Raw genomic sequence first — 13,775 nt, 5'->3', positions numbered from 1 at the left:
AGTGTGTTTGGAAACAACGATAATCCTACCAAGAGCAAAACTACGAGTTTTCTTCGGACTCGGGCAGCTTGGAGGGCTGCGTGGGGGTCTGGGGGGCGCGGCGGGTGGGGGCGTGCTCCAACCTGGGCTCTGGCCCCCGGCTCCGCCTCTGGCTGTCAGTATTCGCGCCCATCTAAGGTTCCTGGAACTCCCGAGTGAGCAATTCAGCTCATTCCGATCCTTGCAAGGGCTTTTGTTTGGGTTTAGAGGTAATCACACGTTCATTCAACAGACGTTTGTGTGCCTGATGTGTGCGTGGGGCTGGGGACACCGTGGACCAGGACCACGGCGGGAGACACACCTCCTGGAGGAGCTGGCCTGCCCCCACAGCGGGACCCTGGAACGGTAGGAGGGGTCTCCATCCCCAGGACGTAGAGACACAAGGTACAGCACCAAGTGCTCGGCTGACCCTGACCAAAGCCCGTTCAGGTCAGGACCGAGCTGTGGAAGGCAGGAGACAGCAGAGAGTTCCAAAAAGACTGCAAATCCTCTGACGCTTCTCCCATCCAGAGGTGGGGTCCATGTCCCCTCCCTGAGTCCAGGGGGCCGGTGGAGGTGACACTGCGTAACTCAGAACACCATGTCCCAGGAGGCGGTGGCCGGCTCCTGCTGGAGGAGCCGCTCCCGGAGGCTTCAGGGCTGTGTGGGCGTCTGACCGCCGAGGCCACCACGCTGCGCGGAAGCCCAGCCACCTGCGAGTGCCTCGGGTTCCGCTCGAGGGCCCAGCGTGCGTCCGGGGAATGGAGAGTGTCAGCCACCGAGTCGCCCCCATCGCTGGGGTCTTCGCAGCCGGGGTCCTGGCCCCAGGGAGCTGGGAGGAGCCCGACTCACCGGCCCGGCCCCAAATCTCCACCTGCAGAGGCCTGAGTGGGTCTCATGCTCCAGGCTTCCGGGTGACGTGGCACAGCGATTGCAAACAGGGCCAAGGGCAAGCAGCGTGTGCTGGGGACATGTTTGTCACCTCCACAAAACTGGGGTCCCCTCATCCTCGAAGCCCGGCCCCAGGAGCAGGAGGAAAGATCGGGGGGACACACCACCGGCTGGCATATCGGGGAGGGGGCACTGCAGCTGCCTTGAAGGGCGGCCAGGGTGGGGGCGGAGGAGCCTGCCAGGCCACAGGCGGCCTGAGAGGGGAAGCCAGCCGGAGCCAGAGGATACCAATGCCGGGCGTGAGGACCACGCGTCCGGGTAAAGCCAGGGGCCTGGTTATCACCGTGAATGTGTGTGACATGGTTAGATAGTCTACGTAACAGCAGCTCCAAATCTGTGCGTGTTTTCTCGGCACCAGACCCCATGGTAAGTGCTTTACACACACGATCCCATCTCTCGGGCACAGCTGATCCCGGGAAACGAGTATTACTACTTTATAGACGAGATGGCTGAGGCCCAGGGAAGTGAGGGAACTTCCCTGATACCACAGAGCTCATACGAAATAGGCCCAGCACGCCGTACGCTGGCCCTGGTGCGTCACGGCACAGGGGTCAGGGACTGTCCGGCTGGTGGTCCAGTGCGTTTCTGAAATGCACCAGCCTGATTTATTTTTCCAACCGCCAGAAAAAGGAATGTTTGACCAGTGAGGTTGGTCAGGGGCTCACAGTCTAAACTGGAAGGGAGCTCTCCAGTGGAATGCCGCAGGGCTCTGTCCTAGAGGCAGACCCAATATCAAGCTAGAATGGGCCCCTGCTGGGAGCAGCAGAGACAAACCCAATGACCTTCTACATGGCTGAATAAAAGTCCCACATGAGGGATTCAAAATCCACTGTAAACATGTGAGGTCTACCTTTGTTAAGCAATACCCATGAAAATGTTCCGAGGGCCTTGGTGGCCCCCAAGCACACCATGGGTGTTGGGTCTCCAGGCCCAGATCAAGAGACGAAGAAAGCCTTCCTGCTCGTGGAGTTCAAATTAGAGCCAGACTAGATGAGCCCTGGAAGAGGGGAGATGTTCAACCCAACGGGAGATGGGGCTGGAGCAGAGCAGTGAGTCACTGACTTCCTAAATTGGTCACAACCCAGGAGGCGAGAGAGGTCCAGAGGGGAGAGAGAGGTCAGCGCGGTTGGTGGCATCAGGACAGTCTTCCTGGCAGGATGTGGGACAAGCCACACTTGGATGGGAAAAGGCAGACCCCAGGGACCCATCTGGTCTGAGCCCCTGTGGCCCGCAAGACCCCCAAGTCACCCTCTCCAGCCCCGGCCCTGCCTGAGCCCCACCCGAGTCCACTCAGCTCAGGGAGGGACTTGGGGACCACTACGTTCTTCCAGATATACTGTGGGCTGCATTCCTAGGCTACTTTAGAGAGGGATGGGTGGGGCCCAGAGATGTCGAGGGACTTGCCCAAGGCCACACAGCAAGTGGCAGAGCTCTGTGCAGGGACAGGGGCTGGGGTAGGGAAGGGAAGGGGCCGTTCAGGTGTTAAGGGCTTGCTGATGCCTGGGTGTCCCCTCTGCCCCCACCTGTCCTGTCCTGGGAACGCCACCAGCTTAGGGAAGCTGCAGGATCACCCTGGCCACTCACTACCCAGGACCTTCCACAGCATAAATCAGACTCGCCCCAGAGTCCCAAGCTCTCCAGCGGCTCCTCCCTGCCCTTCTAGTGGAATGCAGACCCCTCCCCACATCCTACCTGCCCGCCTTCCCCATGCTCCAGCTCCCTCAGACACGCAGGCTCTTTCCCTTCTAATAGAAACACACAGAGGGATCGGGGTACCCCGTACCCAGTCTCCTCCAATGGTGACATCTTGCAGAACTCCAGTGCAAACCTCGACCAGGATCTGGACGTGGGTCCAGTGGAGACGCAGGGCGTCCCATCAAGGCGAGGACCCTTGTGTCCCTCCCACCTCAACCTGAGCTCCGTTCCTGTGACTTTGTCACTTCAAGGCTGTCATGTACATGCCGTCATACAGCGGGTAATCCTTTGGGGTCGGCATTTCCTCTCGGCATAATTCCCCGGAGACCTGCCCAGGCCATCACCACCACCATAATTCCCCGGAGACCTGTACCAACAGCTGGCTCCTTTGCACACTGAGTCACATCCGTGGTGTGAGGGCCTCACCCTCAGGACGGCCTCACGGAGGACGTCTGGGTGTTTCCACTTCCGCGGACGAGGCCTCGTGAGGCTCCCTGTGCAGGTCTCTGTGTGAGTAGGTCTGCGATTCTCTGGGATAAGCGTCCAAGCTGCGCCGGCTGCGTCCTGTGGTAGCTGTATGTTGGGTTTTGGTTTTTGTTTTTGACGGAAGCCTCTGTTTGCCAGAGTGGCTGCACGGGTCTGTGTCCCCACCAGCCACATGTGAGCGACCCCCTCGCCCTGCTTCCTCGCCGGCACCGGCTGTGGTCGCCGTTTCTCACCTCAGCCTTTCCTACGGGCGTGGAGCGTCTCGTCCCCGGTGCTGCCAAGCGACCATCTTTCCTGTGCGTATCTGCTGTCTGTGCAAGTACGTGAGTGTCACTGCCGAGTTCCCAGAGCTGGTCACACATCCCGGTGGGAGGCCTCTGGGGGAAGGGCAGATCGACGATCATTTTTTCCCCTTTCATCTTCCTCACGGGATCCTTCGCCGGCAACGTTTTTCATTTTCAGGAATTCCAATTCGTCCAGTTCTCCTTTCATGCCTTGTGCTTTGGGTGTCAAGTCTCAGAACAATGGGCCCGGCCCCAGAGCCCAAGGATTTTCCTCCTCTGTGTTCTTCTAAACGTTTCATGATTTTATCTTTGTGGGTAAGTCTGTGAGCCATTTGGAATTCATTTTTGTAGAAGGTATGGGACTTTCATCAGTTTCTTATTTTTTGGCCTGTGGAAGCCAGAGCCTGCATTTCCCCAGATTTCCCTCCAGTAACCCAGAGTTTCTTCGCTTTTCTTTATTATTCAAATATTTCTTGGTGCCGGTCCTGGGGCCCACAGGTCGAGTGTGTAAGACCCACGCCTGCCCTCTGGGGCTCACTGTCAGGCCTCGACTGGCCACGCCCTGACCCTCCCAGAAGCTGCCTCGGGATCAGACGGGGGTGTCCACGTCAGGCCCCCCAGGGCAGCCAAGGGGAGCAAGCCACCCGGGGACTGTCTGCATGGACCCCATCCCACCGTCCCCTTCCACACAGCGCCCCTGGCACCGCCCTGGGGGCCGCGATGGGGCAGGAACAATTGCCCGGCTTGTAGTCTCAGGCGGACACAAGCACGCTTTCACGAGCCCACAAGACCGGGTCTGTGCCGCCTGGCGCCAAAGGGAGCAGGCCCAGTGCCCAGCTGGGGAAGATGCTGCTCTGGCCACACCCCCAGTGGGCAGCAGGCAGAGGCTTCCCGCAGCCTCCAGCCTGGGTCCCCGTGCCCCAGCCGAGCAGGCAGCCGGGGCCAGACCTGCCCTCCAAGGAGGGGTGCCTGCCACGCCCCACCGCATCCCAGCCCAGGAAGACCCTGGGCTTCTGGGAGGGACCCCAAGTTCAAGCAGCACGGGGTGGGGGTGGGGTCGAACACACACTCAAGGTTGGCAGAGCTCCAGTCCAATCCCAGCGGGGCCGCCGTATGAGTGTCCTGTGGCTGCCGTATAAAACGCCCCAAACTCAGCGCCTCAGAGCAGGCCGACCTGCTACTTAGCCTTCCAGCCTGGAGGCCACAAGTCCAAAGGCTCCCGTGAGCTGCTTCCTGCTGGGGTTCGGGAGGGTCCGTCTCTTCCTCCAGCTCCGAGCCGGTAGCTTCTGTCCCTCCTCCCCACGCCCTCTCTCTGGCCCTGGCCCTCCCACCTCCTTCCTATTAGGGCCCTCGTGGTGACACTGCCCCCCGCCCCGGCACGGGCAGCTTAGGACTGGTGACACGAAAAGATGAATCTCACTTGTTCTACTTTCATTTTGTACACGTGGCTCCTGTCGTATCACGTTTATATTTATACCGTGCAGTGCTTTGCAGTGTGCAGATTCGCTTTGATTATTCAGATGTTTTATCAAGAAAACTGAAGGACGTGTGCGTTGACCTCCTGACTCTCCTGTGGCCTCGGCCCGCCTGCATCCTGGGCCACACGGCCCGAGCCCTCGGGAGGAGCGGGGGTCCTAACGTGGCTGCTTTCTGTTTTCGGGAAGCACGTGGGGACAGCGGGACCCCAGAGCAGGACAGCCAGCCCAGCCCGGGGGAGCCGGGGGGGCCGGGAGCGCTTCTGGGAGAGTGTGGAGCAGGGCCCTGTCCCAGCTCTTGGCATGCAGGGCCATCTCTGCCCCCCCGCAGTGGGCCACCTGCCCCCAGAGTGATGGACAGGCACTGCTCACGACAGCCCCCCCAAGGCCCGCGGAGCTGCAGCTCCCACCCCAGCTCCACGGACCACCCCTCACAGCCCACGAGACAAGGCCCAGGGCAGGTGCCCGCAGGGCTCGCACCCGTCGTGGACCCCGGAGCTGCTGCCGCCCGGCCCAGTGGCAGCGACTTTCTGTGGGTCAAGCTCCTCTCCGGGTAGGTCTTTACTCTGGAACCCCCGTTCGGCTTTCCCAGGGAGCCTGCTCTGTCCAGCCATTGCGGGGAGCCGCGTGGTAGGCTGCCCCCCCAACTCCCATGGGCCCTTCCCTGCCTCCACGGCAAGGCCAGAGCCCGGACACTGGCCTGAAAGCTCTCTGGGCAACAGGGCGGCTGACGCGCCCCTGCTTGGCTCTGGGGTGGATGGCGGCCTCGAGGCGGCCTTCTTAGGAGAGGCCGGGAGAGGCTCAGCCCAGAGCCCCGCTGCTCCCGGAGTCCGGACACAAGGGTCGGACGGCACACGCTCCCCAGCTTCACGCCCTTCCCGAGTCACTGCTTGGAAACTCCCGAGGCCATCAGACCGTGGTCACCTGGGGTGGGCCCGGGGCCTGCTTCCTGCCACACAGAGCTCAGCCCTGCTGCCGCCCCCCGGCCCCCGGGAACCGTGGCCAGCTCGTCACATCAGGACCACGAGAGAGGGCTTAAAGCCCAAGGGTCCATCACCATCGACGGGTGAACGGAGAAAGAAGATGTGGTCCATCCACACACGGGATATGATTCAGCCTTAATGAGGAAGGAAACACTGACACAGGCTAATGAAACTTGAGGACAGAACAGTGAAATGAGCCAGACGCAGAAGGACAGTGTGGTTCCACTTCTGTGAGGTCCCTGGGGAGAGGTGCCTGGGGGAGTCAGGGTCACAGAGACAGAAAGTAGGGGGTGGGGGCCAGGGCCTGGGGGAGGGGAGGGGGGTTAGTGTGTAGCGGGGGCAGAGTCTCAGTTTGGGAAGACGAGAAAGTTCTGGAGATGATGGTGGGGATGGTTACACAACAGCGTGAATGTACCTGATGCCCCTGAACCGGACACTGAAACACGGTGAAGAGGGTAAGTTTTATGTTACGGCTGTTTTATCACAACAGAAACAAAACAAAAGGAATGAAATCTTCTATGAAAGATTTCAGACCAAAACATGGAGTCAGGAAGATGTACGTCATTGCACATTTAATAGCACATGCAGCATTCAGAACATCACAATAAAGAGGGCAGGGCTTACACACCACAGAAACACCCACAGGCAACGGCAGGGGTCACCCCGGACTAGGCAGCCTCCCCGGGCTGCACGGGCAGCAGCAAATCGGGGTAACTGCACTATTTCGTTTGTCCTTCAGGTCACCAGGAGTCCCATGGGGCACGGGCCCCAGGCCCCTCCAGCTCACGTGAGAGTTGGCCTGATGACACTTCCGAGGGGGAATGGATTGACTGATGACTTAGGTGTGTGGGCCCAGGGCTGGTCTGACTCACATTCTTCCTACATGGGGAGGAGAGAGCCTCGGATAACGGGCTTTCCCACCAGGGCGAGACTCCTGGTTAACGGGAGGCTTGTCTGCTGGAGAATGACTCACAGGGGACTCTGTTCCTGACAACTTCATCCAGAAAGTGTCTTAGAAAATCCCTCCACTTCCTCCCAGTCTCCAAGAAGCTGCTTTGCGAAGACGTGGAAGGCAGTGGGGCCTCCCCCGGCCCCGAGAGCAGCGCTCACCGCACCTCGGAAAGCCCCAGGCTCACATGGCGTGCCCTTCCTCTCCTGGGCGTCTCAGCCCAGTGAGGATGACCCCTGCCTCTGACGGTCAGGCAAACTGGTCAGTGCGCCCAGCTTTCCAGGAGAGGGGAGGGTCACGCCCACTCCCCTAAACATGCTGTGGGCTCCGGGGGGCCACCCCCCTCTGAGGCTGGAGCTAGCTTAAGCCGCCAGAGCCTCCCCGCCCCTGGCATCTTGGGAGGACCCTCTGTGGGGGCGGGCATTTGAGGGAGGGGCTGGACCTCTCTCTCTTCAGCCTCAGCTTCTCACTCCAAGCCCAAGAGTGCCTGTGGGGACCCCCTGGGATGTGATCGCCCCACACCCTGGCCACAGACCGGGTGGCCTCACATCACAGGGGTCGGCCGCCGGGAGCTGCCCAGCCTGCTAGGAGAGGAGAGCCTCCCAGAGCTGGCCCCTCACCCCAGAAGACGTGGGGAGGAAGGCGGGTCCCTTAAGAGGAGCCAGTGGGGGGCGGGGAAGGGAGACGGGGAGGGGGCCGCCACCTCTGGAGGCGTGAGCCCGAGGGAGGGGCGGTGCCAGCTGCCAGCCTCGACTGGACGTGCGCGCGCACAGCAGCAGGAGCGCTGCTCAGACGGTGAGGGAGATGAAGCTGTTGTAGCGCTGGATGTTCCTCTTGAGGATCTCGGAGCAGGGGCCCAGCACGCGCTCGAAGCGGGGCCGGTCCAGCTTCACGCACTTGAGGGGCCCCCGGGCCACCACGGTGGCCGCCCGGGGCCGGTTCAGCAGCAGCGCGATCTCCCCTGGGGGCGAGAGAGAGCGTCAGGGCTGCGGATTTAGGGGAAAAGCGAAACCTCAGGACGCGAGGCCGCACCTGAGTGAACGTCTGCGCGAGCGCGGCCCACAAAGCGCTGGGATACACTTACCATCGCCTGGAACTCAGGTGGCGCCGGGCCTGGTCCTGACCCGCGTCCTGCCCTCCCGGGACCGCCGGCACCCAGGACAGGCCGCCAGGGTGCCCAGGCCTCGGCCAGGTCCTCCCACGGCCCCTGCGGACCTCACCTCAGGCCCTCCTGGGGCCCTGTGCGACGGCCGCCACCCCAGGAGGGAGCAGACCCCACAACTCACCGAAGTAGTCGGAGGGCCCGAGGCGCCCCACCTCCACATACTCCTCACCGGGGGACCGGCGCTGGAGGACGGAGGCTGTGCCCTGCAAATGCCAAGGGGACACGTGAGGGTCGGCCGGCTGGGGTCGGGTGGGCAAAGGCGGGGGTGCCCAAGGCCACCCCCGAGGGGCACCGCCCGCATCCCCCTCCCACTGGCTCCACGCCCCCCACCTAAAAGTGAGGCGTGGGGTCTGGGAGCTGCGGCCGTGCTCTGGCCCAGGGCACCTCCCGGGCACCACCATCCTCGCCGGCCTGGCTCCTGCCCCAAGCTGTCTGCCCGCGGGCGGGGCACGGGCAGAATCTGGAGGTGCCTCCGAGGGCAGCGCTGCTCCGAGCTGACCTTGGCTTAAGTTTCAAGGACGGGAGGCGCGTGGCCTCGTGGTCACGCCGCCCCGCTAAGCGATGCGGCCCCCTGGCCTCCAGGCGGGGTGTCCGCGACACTGGGGCTCAATGATTAACGCCAGCCTAGGCAGCTTGGCGAGGCCGCGTTCCACACCAGAGACTCGGCCTTCGGGGGCCGCAGCCCGGCAGCAACGAGCCGGCACCGGTGGCTTCCGCGCACAGAGCCCCCTGGCCTGCCGTCTGGGGGCACCCTGGGGCCGGAGCCTCGTCGGAACCCGGCATCTTCCCCACACACCCGAGGAGTAGCAGCAAGGCCTTATGAATCACCCCGCCAGCCCCACTGGCCTCACCGGCCGCTGCCGATGCCCTGGACGCACAGAGGAGCCTGGGCTGTCTCGCGGTGGGCTCGGCTCACCCTGGCTCACCCAGACCCGGCCTCGCAGCGCTAGCCTGGCTGCGCCCGGGTTAACTGGTACCCCCTCCGCCCGGGCCGCAAGAGACTCGGTCAAAAGACCCCACCAGTGCCTGCCGTGACTGGGACCTCCAGACGCCCTGGGCGGACCCACGCCGGCCCCACTCCAGCCACAGGGCCGCTCGGCTCGCAGGCGTCTGGGGTGCTTACGAAGCTGGCTGACAGAGGGAGCCGGACCTGGGAGCAGCAGGCCATCTCCACCCGGCCCGGGCACTCCAGGAGTGCTCCCTGGGCCGTGTGCCCACAGGCCCCGGCCGAGGGACAGGGCCTGCGGGACACGTGGTCCCGTGCTGCCTCCACAGAGAGGAGTGGGGTCCTGCTCCCAACTGCCCCTGGAGTGCAGGGCAGTCAGGTCCAGGGATGACGGCACCGCGGCGCTTTTCTTGAGACAACGTTGCATTAAGCTAACTATCGTTTACATGCAGCCTTTTCACTTATATAACTTACATGCCTTTCATTCCCATTTTAGACAATTTTCCATTTTACAACTGGATCATTTTCCTCTTCAGGACCCCAGGGACGGAGCTGAAGTTCCAGCTGATAGAATTACTCAGTGAAACTCCAGGCTTAAAGCATCTGATGAGATGCTTCAAGCTCCAAACAACAGAAAACCCAACTCAAGATGTCTAAAGGCTACTAAGGGTAACTGCTCTCCCGCAGAACCAGAAGACTGAGACAGGGCTTTCAGGGCTGGCTAGTTCAGCGGCCCACAGACGTGTCTGGACCCAGGCTTGTCCGTGCCTCCTGCTCTGGTGGCCTCAGTCGAGTCCCTGTGCTGGCACCGTGGCTGCCACAGTTCCAGGGGTCACCCAACGCCTCCCCCATGCCATCAGCAGGGAAACCTTCTGGAAGCTCCCGGCAACCTCCCCTCACAGCTCACTGGCCAGAGCAGGTCACGTGCAAGCGATGCGACTGGCTGCCACTCCTCAGGCTCTGCCCTGCCCGCTTGGGACAGCGGTGAGGATTAGGGCTCAGTGGGCACAGGAGAGCAGGGATGGGCTCGGGTGGGCCACTGTTCTGTTTCTCACTTGTCCCCCGCCCCATGCAGACACCTCCCTGCCCTCTGCCTCCTCTGGAACCAACCGCATCCCCCATGGTCACTGGAAGCATTTCTCTCCTGGTCACATGTGGACCGGCCCATCTTACGATCGACGGCAGGTTGACGAGATGAAATCTGTTTCCACTGGGACGCACGGAGCTTTCCCACTCGGGACCTTGACACAGAGGATGTACGCGCACCCGTTAAGACTGATGTAATAACAGACCCTCCAGGCTGGACGGCATGAAGATGAAAGGTCCTCAGGGGGAGCCCTGAATAAGCAGGACCAACAGGGAACAGGCGGCCGCTCCGCTCGGTCCTCACACGTCCCAGGGCTGCAGGAGCACATGGCCACGGGACCATGTTGTCCCCAACAGGGTGTGCACTGCACCACACTCTCTTCCCGCTGCTGACAGCCCAGTCTCCACGGGGGGAGGTCTGGCAAGGGGCAGTGGGGCCACGAGAGGAAGGGCCACGAGGGACAGAGCCACGCCCCCCAGGGGTGCCTGTGACGACCGTGGGGTCACCACTTCACAAGACAGACACTTCCTCATTCTTCACCGCAGTGGTTCGGGGGCTCTTTGCTGCAGCAGCTGAGGCTGACAGGCCGCCACCCCCGAGCCCTGACGCAACGGCAGGACGTTCCTGTCCTGGGAAGGCAGAGCCGCCAAGCCCAAGGGCGGGGAGCGAGGGAAACGGGCGGACGGACTCGATGGGGTGGGACCTCCAACCAGCAGGGCCCGGCGTTCCCACGACACTGGCCACAGGCGTGACCAGCACACGCCCGGGCCTTCCCATCCCAGCGAAATCACCGCAGCCCTGGAACAGCCGTCCTGTCCGAGCTCGTTTCCCAGACGGGCGTGAAGGCAGCATAGACATCCTCAGGGAGTTGAGAGCCGGAATTCTGGGGGCTGGAGAAACACACTTGCCAGAACTCTAGATCATATTCCCCAAATTTCTCATTGATTCTAACCCAACTCTAAAAATAAATCAGGTCACATAGGAATCAGCCAGGGAGGAGCACAAGGAAAACGTCACTGCTGGAGTCTGGAGGAGAAGGGGTTACGAAAGGCCCGTTTGCCTTTCAACGCTTTTCAGTTTTTAAATTTTTCTACAAAGTCGAAACCCACATCAACTCTTTGGTTTCGACAACGGGCACGCGTGACCTTTATGAGACAGAAAGCAGCCAAGGTCGAGGAGAACGCACTCGCTGAAGCAGGGCCTCGGGCTTCCCGCTCCCTGAAGCAGCCCCTCCAGCCCGGCATAGAGCCCACCGACCGGGTCCAGCGCTGGCACAGCCGGGAGCCGCGGTCCCGCCCGCGCGGGCCTCGCCCTCCCCAGGGACATGGCCCACCTCCGTCTCCTCCAGCCTTCGGGCCGTCACCCACTCCTCCAGCTTGTGAGCCGGACTCCGCTCGAGGGCGGGGAAGCCTACGCAGTGGAGAACGGCAGGCACGGGCGCCCCAGGACCCACACCCTGGTGGGGTCAGAGCAGACAGGTCAGGGCTGTAGGCCGCTGGCCCCGTGCCACGGTGCGGCCCGGGGTGGGGCTGGGGGACGTCAGGGTCAGCGGCTCAGTAGGGACGGCACCTGGTGAGAGAGGAGCCCCCACCAGGGACCTGCAGCCGCGCCGGGCAGAGACTGGAGCTCGTGCGTATCCGGCCCAGCAGGGGAGGGGACACACGAGCGTGTCAGTGCGGAGGCCAGCCGTGCAGTGAGCAGTCACTCTCAGATCCCACTGACACCAAGTTCAGGGAGAGCAAACACTATTTTATTTGAATAAATATCTATCTTAAAAGAAACAGTATCACAGCCATAAGCAGGCACCAGCATCACCTCCCGTAAGCTAAAGGACAACTGAAAGAAGAACACAGGAGGCAGGTATGGGAAGGCACCCTCGACGCGGCCTGAGCCCCGTGCCCTGGGCGGCTCCCCGCAGTCCAAGCCTGGCTCCACGACGTGCTGGCCGCGGTCAGGGGAAGGCAAGGCACAGCCCGAGCCTCGGTTTCCTCATCTGCAGAAGAGATACGACGCCGGCCACCGCAGACTCAGGGAACCAGCGCGCGCAGGCCTGCAGCAGCACGGCCGTGGTGGGGCCAGAAGCCGCCCTCGGGCCACCCAGCTCCCGGCCAGTGGGCAGCGGTGGGTGAGGGAGTCGACACCCCCGCATGGGGATTCGTCCAGGACAGCGCATCTGTTGGACTTTCCACGGACAAATCAGGCGTGTTTATGGCAACGGTCTTTGCACGCTACTTATCTCTCCTCCCCTGGTGCCAGGAATCCCGTCCGGGGTAAAGCAGGACCTCGGAATCCAGCAAATGAGTTCCACATCTGTCTGTCTGGGAACGCCTCATGCTGTGTGCGGATACCAGGGAAACCAGAGCTGGGAACGGCTGAGGATGGGAAACACAGGCCCTCAGGGTTCCTCCAGCCTCCTGAGGGGGGTCGAGGGGAGGGAGGAAGATGGAAGATGGTGCTTTTAGACTTTTTGGGGGGGTGCATCCCCAACTTTTAAAACTGTTTCTTACGTTAATTAAAAAAAAAAAATCAGGAAGGAGCCAAGTCAATGAGAAGGACTGTAGGAGGGACCCACACAAACGGTCACGGGGGCAGAGGAGGTGGTGTCACCCTTTTCTGAAGATGCCTCTGTGTCACTGGTCTTATCCCAGCAAGTGACATTTTACGGGCATAATTTTTTAAAATTCATTTTAGGAAAGGCTCTCATCCCTGAACTCAGAAGCTCTGAGCTCCAGGCCTCGGCACCTAGAGGCGGACCTTGGCAGCCTCACCGGAACCTTCACATACGGGATGCTCCTGGGGACGCAGGGCCGAGGAGGCCCGAGGCACACGACAGCCTGTCAACCTGGGGGCACCGCGTGTGGGCTCAGTGCGTCCGCCCACAGGGGATGTGGTCAGGTCATTGCAAAGCCCAGGAGTGCCCACCTGGCCGGCACTGGGAGCCGTCCTCACCAGGGCAAGGGTGACTGAGGTGCACGGGCTGGGGCCTACAAAAGGGGGGGGCTCCAAGAGGATGGGTCCCCAGCCCCGGCCCCCAGATGACAAGGTGACGAGGAAGGAGATGCGTCAGGACCTGGGAGCCCCCTGGACTCCTCTGACCCTCTCGGTGGACCTCAGAGCTGCCCAAGACAGGGCCTGGGCGATCCCGGGTGTAAGAGCCCCCCCGTGGGATCAGGAGAGGTGCTGTCGAGCACCAAGCAGACACCAGGTCGGGGGTCACCTCCAGCTCCTCTAAGATTCAGCAATTGTGCTCCTTGGTATTTACCCACAGGGTCAGGTTGGAAGCTCACGTCCACACGAAAGCCTGCACGAGGGTGCTTACAGCAGCTTTATTCAGAGCTGTCAAAACTGGAAGCCACCAAGGTGTCCTCCAGCAGGTGACGGATAAACAAACTGGTCCATCCAGACCAGCACTAAAAAGAAGTGAGCCGTCAGGCCCTGAAAAGCCACGGAGGAAACTTACATGCGCGCCACCGAGTGACAGGCGCCAGTGAGGAAAGGCTTCGGGCTGTGTGCTTCCAACGACATGGCATTCCGGAAAAGGCAAAACTAGGGAGACAGTGAAAAGACTGAGCGTCGGGGCGTAGAGGGGGCGACCAGGTGAGCAGAGGGGGCCTTTACAGCAGGGAAACTACTGTGTGATACGGCGTTTGTCCAAACCCACAGAACGTACAGCACCCAGAGTGAACCCTACCACGGTGGACCTTGGGTGATGTGAAATGTCCATGCAGGTTCATCG

General features: G+C 61.8%; 2 protein-coding genes across 6 annotated transcripts in view; one reads left to right on the top strand and one right to left on the bottom strand.

Annotated features, from left to right (window-relative positions):
- The window catches only part of SUN1 (Sad1 and UNC84 domain containing 1), a 283,061-nt gene that overhangs the window by 78,886 nt on the left and 190,400 nt on the right, over nt 1–13,775 (top strand). The gene's annotated exons all lie outside the window — the stretch shown is intronic.
- The window catches only part of PRKAR1B (protein kinase cAMP-dependent type I regulatory subunit beta), an 81,362-nt gene continuing 74,034 nt past the window's right edge, over nt 6,448–13,775 (bottom strand). For 4 of the 5 annotated variants that reach the window (XM_049698747.1, XM_004268992.4, XM_033426785.2 and 1 more), the window contains exons 10-11: nt 8,128–8,209; nt 6,448–7,802 (exon numbers count right to left, since the gene is read on the bottom strand). In XM_049698747.1, coding sequence (XP_049554704.1) covers nt 7,630–7,802; nt 8,128–8,209 — 255 coding nt within the window. In that variant the 3' untranslated portion in view covers nt 6,448–7,629. Of the gene's footprint in view, nt 7,803–8,127; nt 8,210–8,234; nt 12,412–13,499; nt 13,586–13,775 lie in introns of those variants that run through there. The other variant, XM_049698749.1, reaches the window with a different exon arrangement.

This window comes from Orcinus orca, chromosome 16 (genome assembly GCF_937001465.1).
Source record: "Orcinus orca chromosome 16, mOrcOrc1.1, whole genome shotgun sequence".
Taxonomy (NCBI): Eukaryota; Metazoa; Chordata; class Mammalia; order Artiodactyla; family Delphinidae; genus Orcinus; species Orcinus orca.
The sequence above is the reverse complement of the archived record's forward strand: the minus strand, read 5'-3'. Positions and strand labels throughout refer to the sequence as shown.